Raw genomic sequence first — 10,713 nt, forward strand, 5'->3', positions numbered from 1 at the left:
AACTGCCCCTGCTGACTCACACCTGTCAAGCGGGTGGGCAACGCTATGAAACTGACCAGGAAGTCACCTGGGCCACACCAGCGCTTGCTCCTGCTGGGAGAGAAAGGCGGTTCATACTTGCCTAAGAACTTCGGAGGTGGCGCCAGGGCTGGAGTTCCTCCAGCAACTGACTGCCCGAAGCAGAGCCCCGACTGTTAGCCATCTCTGCACCGTCCATCCAGGTCCAGGCGCGCAGTAAGTAACAGCTCAATATAGCCTTGCTGAATAGCTGCGGGGCCACAGGGGTCCAGCAGGTCCAGGCGCGCAGTAAGTAACAGCTCAATATAGCCTTGCTGAATAGCTGCGGGGCCACAGGGGTCCAGCAGGATGTGAAGACAAAGGGAGCTGGAGAAGTTCTGAACCATCTCTGACCGTGTTTGGAACTATTTAACAAGGTGTTTGTCCAGTGCTGCCCCAGTCTGTCTGTCCTCTTTATTCTCCCACAGACTGTCTGCCAGCCCTAAGCCCACCGGCTGGAGTCAAAGTGCTTCCTGCCCTTGGGGCTGGGTGAGGCATGCAGCATGCAGGGTGGGGGTGCAGGGTGGGTTGGGTAACCTCGGAGACCTGGGCTGACTGAGCCAAGCCCAGCCTGCTGGAAGCCCCAGGGCTCTGAGGCTCCGCCCATCCAAAGCTGCATTGCTTAGGTGCCTCTGGGATTGTCTGTCAGTCTTGTCTGTCAGTCCTAGACCCCAACACGGGCTCCAAGGATCCCGCTGCACACCAGGCTCCCTTGGCTTCTAGACCCAGGTAAGTCAGGGAGGGGCTCCTGTCTCTAGGACAGGTACCCCGCTAGGCTAGGACCAGACTGGGCATACAGGCATACTGTATACTGGGACCATGGATTTAACTCCTAGCCAGCCCCCCTGTCTTCACTTACAGGAAAGTCACAGGAAAATATTTTGTTTTTATTATTAACTCATTGGCGTTCTCGGAAAATTGTGTTGAATATTTAAAAACATCAAATGAAAATTAATTTCATTTGAGGTCCTCAGCCTCAAAGAGATTCCCCACTCCCAATTTAGCAATACTTGAAGCCCACCAGCCACAAAGAGCCTGACTTTATTTTTATCATTTAATTATTTATTAAATTATTTTGATCAGGAAGGTTTTTGGGTTGTGGCCTTTTTGAGGTGGGAAAGGCACAGGACATGGGGAACAGGGTTGATACCCGATCATGGTGGCAGTAATGAGGGAATGGGAAGTTTCTAGAAGAAAGTGAGGTAACAGCTATGGTGTTAATCCCTAACCCCTGATCCCTACTGCACTCCCCTGAGAGAAAGAACAATTAGGGGAGGGCGGGCTCTTTGGGTGTCTAATGCATCCCCACCTGACTGCCTCTGTGTGGACTGATAGCTCATTTCAGCACAAGAAGTAACATCCACCCCCACAGAGGAAGATTGTAACCAATTCTAGCTGCCATTTGTGCTCCACCATGGGGCCTTTGCTAAGTTCACCTGCTGCTCTGGTTCTTGGATACAATGTGAATTTGACTGAGGCCAAACCCCAGCAAATAAGGAAGGTATCCCAAGTTCCCAAGGAAACGGTCCTGACATCACCCTGTGGACCTTGCCTTTGATAGTGGATTAGGAATCATTTCTAAAAATATGAGCACTTGAGGGACCTCAGAGAGATTTGCATATGCCGTGTGTGTTTGTGTGTGTGTGTGTGTGTGTGTGTGTGTGTGTGTGTGTGTGTGAGCGGCTGCCTGTGTGGTCTCTCATTCTGGGAGTCTGGGAGTCGGATGGAAGGCGGAGGCATCGGTGCACTCAGGCATGCACCCCTGCTTCTGTGAATGATTACTGCAGTCCCACCAGATGCAGCTCCAGCTGCTCTGGGCAGAAGGAAAAGCAGCGCATGCAGAAATCCCACTTAGAAAGCTCACCTCTCGGTGGGAAGATGAACATCCCACCGCAAGCACAGTAATTAAGAAAACTGCACTAGATACAAAACACACAAGGGAGAAGGACTGTAGGGTAAGCATTCCGGAGAGGGAAGGTGCCGGGCAAAAGTACACTGCATTAATGATCGATTAAATCTTTTTAGAGATAAGGTGGAGAGCCTTGTAGATAAAACAAATTCTATCATGCAATAAATTATAAAGATAAAAACCTATAAATTCTAACAGGAAAACATACTGCTTTGCCAGAGGTTTCCACATAACGATCCCACAGGCCACTAAGAATGGGTGAACGTTCTCAGGGATTCGCTTCCTCGATGGCTAAACACTTGGAGCCCCTTCCCTTTACACAGCAAACCCTTCTCCTGCTGTTGGAGAATTAGCACCACGAGGTTACCATTCTCCAGGTTTACCATTCCGTCTAGCCTTTGAAGGACCTATAGCATAGAGATAACCCACACATGCCCTTGTAGAGAGCAGGGGCAAAGGTCATGGCAGGGTTATGCGATGTTGCGTTCAACCCTGTGGTGTGTACAACATGCAGTCGGGGTAAGTTCACCACCCCGAGCTTTTAGACGGGGGAGCTGAGGCTGTCTGGCTTTACCTGATTTACTGAGTACAGTTCCTGCCTTCTCACTCTAATACCTCAGCTGTCATTTGTTCTTTACCCAAAACTCTCCTCCCTGCATCTTCTGAGAATATCGTGTTTGCCCTTTCCAGTCCTCACACCCCAGCCTCCTTGTCTGTCTCACGTGGGAAGGTCTGGAAGCCAGGGAAATTGGACCAGACTCAGAGGCAGCAACCCACATAGACAATAGACAGTTGCTTCCCAGGTCAACCGGTGTAAATTCTAGGCTCAGCCAAGGTCACGGTCACCCAGATCCGGCCTTCACACTCATCCTGCTTCTTAAAATACACAAGGCCAAATGCTTCTGTGACTCTGCCCCCATCTTGCTTAACAAGTGCTCTTTTGTCACTAGGGACAAGAATGTACCCCACTCCACTGAGATAAGGAATGACTAACTAGGGGGGCGCTGTCTGGTTCATCCAAACCCTAGTGGGGCAGGAAACAGTCTGCAGCTCTGGCTGTGACTCCCATCACTCCTGTTTTGGAACTTAAACCTAGAGAAAGCCCTGACACGTGAGCAAGCCGCCACGTCCTCAGAATGGTGCCAGCGTTGGAAAAGCCTCTGTTCCGGAAACTTCCAGACTGTTATCAGTCTGGTGACATAGCAAGAGCACATGGGGTGGGGGCAGGAATGCAGAAGGGTGCACCAGGGGTCATACTTGCAGATAATTCAGTTCCACCCAGCCTCCCAGAGCCCCATGTCCTGAGTGACTTGCAGCGACCTGAAGCTGTGGGTTTGAGCTTTCAAGGAAAAACCATGTGTGCACTATTCTAACTAGCGACAATGCCCCTGCTTCAAACCCAAGAGTCTTCAGAAGCTTGCAGAGATTCCAGCCAGTACCAGTGTGAGACTGTCTAATCCAAGCGGAGCCCCAGGTTGGTTATGTCTGCAACTGGGCTGTTCCAGTATCAGCGACCCAGTGCCATGGCTCCCGGGGCAGAGCTGTCTGTGGAGTCCTAAGGATGGGGCCACCTTCTAATAGCTTAGGGGATGTTTAGGGAAGAAGCCAGTCCTCACATGTGAGACCCAAATGTAGCTGAGAAGTGGTTGGTTCCCCAGTCCCTTTGAGTCTAAGGAGTCTGTCTCCTCTGTACAAGGTCCTGGGAACTCCCTTCTCTGTCCTAGTAAAAGGGGAGCCTGTAGCTAAAAGATTAAGTCTCGTGGGTTTTGCCAAGAGAGATAACCTTGGGTCACTCATCGCAGTACTGTGGGGCCCAGTTCTCTGTAAATTAAAATGACTGGATCTCCACACCCACTCAGTCCGACAGTCTGACACTGGGGCCGCTGTGCTGTGGGTACTTTGACATTGTAACGGCAGTGAACTTGGAGACTGACGTAAGCTCCCTAATGGTGTGCAGATTGAATCCTGTGTCGTTCCTACCAGGACCGTCACAAGGCCACTGACTAACTCTATTTGGAGTCCTCAGGATACGAAATACACAATGACCTGCGGGGTTTGCAGGGTACGGAGAGCATTGGAAAGGCAAAGCAATGCATTAGCTATAAATAGCTATAAAGGACAAAACGGTTTCCATAAAGGTGGGGAGTGGTAATTTGAAAGGGAGGTGACCAAGCCTAACATAAAGTTAATCATGATTTAAGGTGCCAGGGTGAGTTAACGTGAACAGGTAGAGGTGAGCCGTTCTGGAGGAACATGCAAGACCAAGAGAGATCTGGAAAACAAAGACAGCGTGAAGATTCGGTCACGAAGCCGGGATTTGTGTCTTAGACCATTAACTCAGTCTGTTTGCTAATTGTCCAGTGCGCAGCCCAGATGCCTCCAACCTGACTGCAAGTTGTGCCAGTTGGGAGTACAGAGGTCTGTTTGGGACAAAAATACCCAGGCTAAACAATGCATAAGGAGGTCATTTCTGGCCGGGAGTATAGCTCATTCGATAGTGTGCTTCATCAGTGCTCCAGGCCCTGCGTCCTATCCTCCTGTAGCATAAACTAGGCCTGGTGACAAAATCTGGAATCCCAGCCCTGGGAAGGTGGAGGAAGACCTTTAGGCTTTCAAGGTCACCCTCAATACATAGTGAGTTCAAGGCCAGCATGGACTACAGGAGACACTCTCAAGAGAAAAATTCCCTCTTACTGTCCTGAAGTCCAAGGTCAGCAATTCACTCCTAGTAGAAGCCATCTTTTCGTGCCATCCCATGGTGGAGGGCAAGGGAGGGAGGGGGTTGACGGGCCTGGGACGCATTCTAATCACCATTTAAAGGTCCCATCTCTCAGCACTATTGCATTGAGAAATCTTTCTAGCAAGGCTTTGGGGACACATTTAAACCATAGCGGGGAGTTTTTTAAAAGTCCTGTGTCAAGATAGGAACCAAGAACGGCACTGATTCTAGACCAATTAACATTACCATCTCAGGGGTAGGATGCCAGCATCTTTATTTCCTGAGTGCCCCAGAATTTCCCATAGCTAGTGACCCTGGTGCCCAGGGTGGCTCTGGAACTCGGAAGGCATTTGACATGCAAAGTCCCAGTCTGCGCCTAAGTCTTAGGAGCGCAGAAGGCCCAGATGGAGCAGTTCACCAGGTGCTTCTCAGGCAAGCCACACTGTGACCTTAAGAAGGAGAGGGAGGGCGGTGTTGGCCGGGGGTGGGGTGGGAGTTGAAACAGATGTTTGGGTCTGTTTCTTCTGGCCACAGAAATTTCCATCTGGTTTTAAGTAATAGGTCTTTTTAGTAAACCCTGAAGTATAAATTAAATACAGAATTGACTCTGAAATTAGTTTCCTGTGTGGAGTTATTGATTCTAGACCAATTAACATATGTTTCCCCCAGTGTTGCCTGCAGTCCCCCACACAGTCACTGGTCATAAGAACTCCCCGGTAGTGAATGGTGGCGGGGTTGCTAGCTGGTTTATTTCCTTTGGAAATAAAATGATACCATCAGCTCGGGCCTGCTCTTCTCTGGGCCCGAGCCTCCCTTAGTGGCTCCAGTCACTTTGAGAGAGGTCGCTGTGCTCTGAGCTTTTGATGAGTTTCCAGACAACTCCTGCCTCAGAATGGGGCTAGATTTCGACTTTGTTGAGGATTCGGAAGTATGGTGTGCCTTCCACCCTTCTCACCCCTAACATACTCAAGAGGCTGACGATCAGAAGATAAGCTTCATTTCTCCGTCACAACAGTTCTCTCTAGAACATCCAAAGAGAGCCATGGTACCAACCATGGTGAAATTAGACCTAACCCTAAAGACCCAGATTCTTGGAGGCAACGTGGGATGGAAGACCCAATGATCTCAGAAAACCCAGCAACCTCCTGGCGTCAGCCATTTTGTGAGACAAATGCCTAAGACGACAACGACGATTCTCACGACGACGATTCTGGAAGGATTTATTTTGGCTCAGATTTCAGAGGGTTTGATCCATTGTTACTTGGGCCACAGTGAGGCAGAGGCAGAGCAGTGCACAGTTAAAACAGACCTGCTCACCTCAGCCTGCAGCCAGCAAGTGGCATGGAGTACCCAGAAAGACCCTTCGAAGGCAACAGTGACGCACGTTCTTCAACTGGGCTTTATCCTCGGCAGTTCCAACGCCTCCTGTTAGTCTGTTCAAATTCTGAATCCACTTATGGAGCAAACCATTGATTAAGTCAAAGCATACATGATCTAATCACCTCTGGAGATGCACACAGACACACCCAGAGGAGGGCCTTACCAACGTTCCCGGTGTCTCTCAGCCCTGTCAGGTGGACAGTCAAGACCAACCAGCCGTACCCGTACTCAGGACCAGCAAATGTCAACCGTGTTCCCTGCTTGCTCAGTGATCAAACAGCTAGGAAATGTCGGTGTTGGGTCCTCCTGTTCTACAAAGAGGAAAGGACACAGCCAGGAGAAGCTGAGGAGCATGTCTTAGATCGTGTGTCCATGAAGTTACAGGGCCGAATCCAAAGTGAGAGGTGGGGAGGCCAAAGTCTGAGCACGTTCTGCTCCTTTAAGAGGGGGTTTGGGTGGTACCTGACGCTCTGAGGCGAGTTCAATGGCCTCTGTTAATTAAAATAAGCAGGTTTTAGAGAGCCAGGCCCCGTTTGTGGGACAATATAAAGTTTTGATGATATCAGCTCAATAAAGGTTCCTGGGTAGGTCTTGTGCTGTTGTGGACCAGGCACAGCTCAGTTGAGTAGGGTTGGAGTCTAAAGATCTTGACTGGGACGAAGTTGGCAACATCAATCCATCAGAATGACACTAACCCAGCCCTGTGTGCCAAAGAAGGTCTCGGGAACAAAAGTGTGAGCTGCCCTACTAAGGGGTTTCATCGGCCAAGCATGAGCAGCACCATTGTGGAGCCGGTCTGAACCGGAAATATGCGAAGACATGAGGACAAGTGGAAAGTTCAATGAAGGGCCAGAAAGACTGGAACATGGCGACTGGGGACGGCGACAGCAACAGAGGAATGGAGCTGGGATCCTCACATTCAGAGCCCACCCACAGCCATGCTCTGGGCAGGCTATTTCCTTCTGAAGGTAACAAGGGACAAAGGAAGGCCCTCACTTGGGACTGCCGTGGTGGGATTTGCTCCAATATTGAAAGGCACAGGCAGGGTGCTGACGGGATGCAGCTGGGGTTTGGAGTCAGAGCGGCCTGGGAATGGCTAATGGGAAAACTTTATGAGCAGTGACCCATGGCTCTGCTGCTGAGACAGGAGAGCTGAGGTCAAGGCCATGTGTATGAAGGAGCAGGCGTGATCACCAGGGCGAGGCTGGCATGAGGAGACAGAAGAGAGGCCACTAACATGTCAACTGTGTGTAGAGCCAGGAGGCCTTAGAAAACTCAAAGTATCTTCACCTGCTGGGTTTAGGTTCATCTTTAAAAATGATTTATTCTTACTTTATGCACACTGCTGTATTGCCTGCAGTGCGAAGGTGAAGCTGGATGTGTGAGCTGCCATGGGGCTGCTGGGAACTGAACTTGGGTCCTCTGGAGGAGTATCCAATGCTTGTAACCACTGAGCCATCTCTCCAGCCCCTCAGGTTCATCTTTAAATTAAGACAGTTCTACAAAGAAATAGTTATAGGTCTAACCTAGAGAGGGCTGGGAGTTTTGGCGTTGATGATTGCCCCAGGGATGATGTGGTCAATGTCACAGTCCCCATGCTATTGTCCTGGTGTATGTTAGACTTCCTTTTCACTGTGTCCCAAACATGCCTTTGCCTCTAGCTACAAAAGTCACTAAGGGTACCTCATGGGCATACTCTACTTAGCAGCCAGGAGACTCTTAGGAGATGAGGTTGGACCACCTCAAGTCTGGCAAACTCTTAAGTTTTTGAGTTGAACTATACATCTCTAAGCTTCTGCCTCCAAACAGGAGAGAGGGCTGTAAGGTGGTATTTACCCCACATCCACCTGAAAGGAATAGAAGTTTTCCCTCATCAGTGATCTGATGGTCAGCTGGGTAGGGTTCTTAGGATCCAGAAAATATCTGACAGAATCCTACAGTTACTCTGAGACACTTCCCACAGTGCCCAAGCCTGGGCTTTCAGAAGAGAAAGGAGCGATGTGTTCTTCAGGGGCCCGCCAGTGATTCACTGGAGGGGGTGATCAGAGAAGGAAGGGTAGCACATGGGCATACCTACTAGGTCCTCAGATTGGAGTGTTGGAACTTCAGCGCACCTTCCAAGGGGTGCTACACTATAGCATACGCTTCCACTCCGTGAACCCAGCTGCCCCTAGAGAGATGTCCACGGAGAAACAGACCACCCTACCCCCCAGCCCGTTCTCTCACAAATCCAGGGACCACGCCTGCAGTTTATGAGGAATAATCCTTTATTTGTGTCACAGTTCTGAAGACATCCAACGGTGTGGTGTGGTCACGTGTTCTGTATCTGGTAGAGCACCTCATCCTACACCACAACGTGGCAGGACAGAGCAAGTTAGCCAAGGATAACCCCATTATATCTATGAATGAATGACTGGACAATAAAGCCCCTCTATCAGTAACACACGGATTCATCTATTCACAGGGGGCAACATCCTTGTGACACAATCACCTTCCAGTAGTCTTCTTGCCCAACACTGTTACACTGAGAGCCAGCTTTCCACCATGTGGGCTTTTGGGGACACAATCCCACGGTAGCAACCACCCATTGCACATTCCGTCCAAAGGTGCCCTGACAGTGGCTCCCGCTGAGTGGTTATGGAAACCACGGTAGTTCCCTGTCTGTGATAAATGCGGCGAGCACAAATGGCCAATGGAAGAAAGAGTTTCTCCGACTTACAGTTCCAGAGCGAGAGTCCATAATGGCGGGGGAGGCGTGGCGGCTGGCAGCCGGAACAGGAAGCTGAGAGATCACATCTTCATTTGCATACAGGAAACGGACAGTGAACCGGAAGTGGGCAAATCTGTAAGCATTCAAAACCCTCCCCAAGTGCTGTTTCCTTCACCAAGCAGTCACCTAAAAGTTCTACAGCGTCCTGCAACAGTGCTACAGACCCAGTGCTCAGTTCCATGAATCTATGGGGGAGATTCACTGCAGCAGCCACCAAGAAGTGCTGTGTGGATGTATGAGTCATTTTCAAGTGGACAGAACCAAAATGAGGCTGTTTCTCTTTTGCTTATTTTATAAATATAGAAAGACGGGATCTTACTATGTAGCCCTGGCTTGTTTGGATCTCATTCTGTAGACCCAAACTCACAGGGATCTTCCTGCCTCTGCTTTTCTGGTGCTATTTTTATCTTTTAAACGTTTTAAAATTACATTGATTTATTTTGTGTTTGTTCATATGTATGTATATGTTGGCGGGTTGGGAGGGAGACTTACATGTGGCAGTCAGAGGACAGTGCCAGGAATCAGTTCTCTCCTTCCACCTTGTGGTGGCAAGGAAGGAACTGAGGTTATCTGGCCTAGGTTTAACCAGCACTCCCACCCACTGAGCTGTTTGCAGGGTCATCTGCTTTGTTTATGGAGTGAGTGGCCACCATAGATTTTTTCTGGAGGGGGAGTGAGCAGAGAGAGAAATGAGAGTTTGACAGGGGTTGAGTGTAAGGGAATGGCCATCCAAGAGGCGATACTACTGGGCCATAAAGTCAGTGGTGATGGGAAGAGGGAAGAGAGCCAGTGAGTTACACGGCTCCGTATCGTTATTGACACACTACATAGTAATATGAAGTAAGCTATGTCGCTGAAACTCATCCAATGGCCGCCTGCCAGAGCGATGATCAGAACTAAAGGGATCATGTTACCAATTGATTGACAGGTCAGTGAGGCTCCTGGCAGTACACGCTGTGGGAGGATGTCAGTTCCTCCCCGTCACGTGCGTGGGTGGGGTGAGAGGTAGCCAATCACGCTTTTTGATTCCAAATTGCGTTTTCATTTCAGGAGTTTTGCTCCACATCAGGGAAACCGTGAAACCCCAGGATGGCCCTGTCCAATTCCACAACTGTTCTGCCTTTTCTGGCCTCGCTGTGGCAGGAAACAGATGAGCCAGGCGGCAATATGTCGGCGGACTTGGCTCGTAGATCCCAGCTCCGAGATGACAGCAAGCTGGAGGCTCTCTATATCCTCATGGTGCTGGGTTTCTTCGGCTTCTTCACCCTGGGCATCATGCTGAGTTACATCCGATCCAAGAAGCTGGAACACTCGCATGACCCTTTCAACGTGTACATCGAGTCGGACGCCTGGCAGGAGAAAGGCAAGGCCCTCTTCCAGGCCCGCGTTCTGGAGAGCTTCAGAGCTTGCTATGTCATTGAAAACCAGGCGGCCGTAGAACAACCTGCCACACACCTTCCTGAACTGAAGCCACTGTCATGAACTCCATAGTTAATTAATAGACAAGTGATAAGTGGGTCTTTCTAGTCACATGCCTGCCAGTCTTTATTGTAGGGGTACCCTTGAGTTTTTATAAGGGGTGAGTTAATAACACCAGTTTTCTGACATTGCATTCTTTCTGTAGTAATCAATTTATTCTGCAGCACCTGTCCTTGTCTTTGTAAATCTAGCAGCGTCCCAGACAATGTGGCTTCTGAGAATTCAAGCTGAGTTTCCCCCCAAATCTCTCGACATTAGCAGTGTCACCTGACTAAGTTCTGATGGGAGATGTGAACATGATGAGTCCAATTTGTAAGCAGGTTTGAAATGAGAAGTGTGTGCTCTCCATCCTCCCTGTCCCAGGAAGAATGTGCTCTCCATCCTCCCTGTCCCTGGGAA

At 49.7% G+C, this 10,713-nt stretch overlaps 1 protein-coding gene across 2 annotated transcripts; it reads left to right on the forward strand.

Moving 5' to 3' along the window:
• Nucleotides 1–210: 210 nt before the first annotated feature.
• On the forward strand, nucleotides 211–10,447 carry Kcne1 (potassium voltage-gated channel subfamily E regulatory subunit 1). 2 transcript variants are annotated; one of them, XM_032899375.1, is made up of 2 exons: nucleotides 211–234; nucleotides 9,886–10,447. In XM_032899375.1, exon 2 carries the CDS (start codon nucleotides 9,925–9,927, stop codon nucleotides 10,315–10,317), a length of 393 nt encoding a protein of 130 aa, XP_032755266.1. In that variant the 5' UTR covers nucleotides 211–234; nucleotides 9,886–9,924; the 3' UTR covers nucleotides 10,318–10,447. The 2 variants fall into 2 exon arrangements, with proteins under 2 accessions (XP_032755266.1, XP_032755267.1); XM_032899376.1 differs by lacking the exon at nucleotides 211–234 and adding an exon at nucleotides 723–786.
• The last annotated feature ends 266 nt before the right edge of the window (nucleotides 10,448–10,713 follow it).

This window comes from Rattus rattus, chromosome 4 (assembly GCF_011064425.1).
Source record: "Rattus rattus isolate New Zealand chromosome 4, Rrattus_CSIRO_v1, whole genome shotgun sequence".
Lineage (NCBI taxonomy): Eukaryota > Metazoa > Chordata > Mammalia > Rodentia > Muridae > Rattus > Rattus rattus.

Excerpts from the sequence above, each read along its gene's own strand:
- Kcne1 (XM_032899375.1), top strand. The coding sequence starts at position 9,925 with ATGGCCCTGTCCAATTCCACAACTGTTCTGCCTTTTCTGGCCTCGCTG.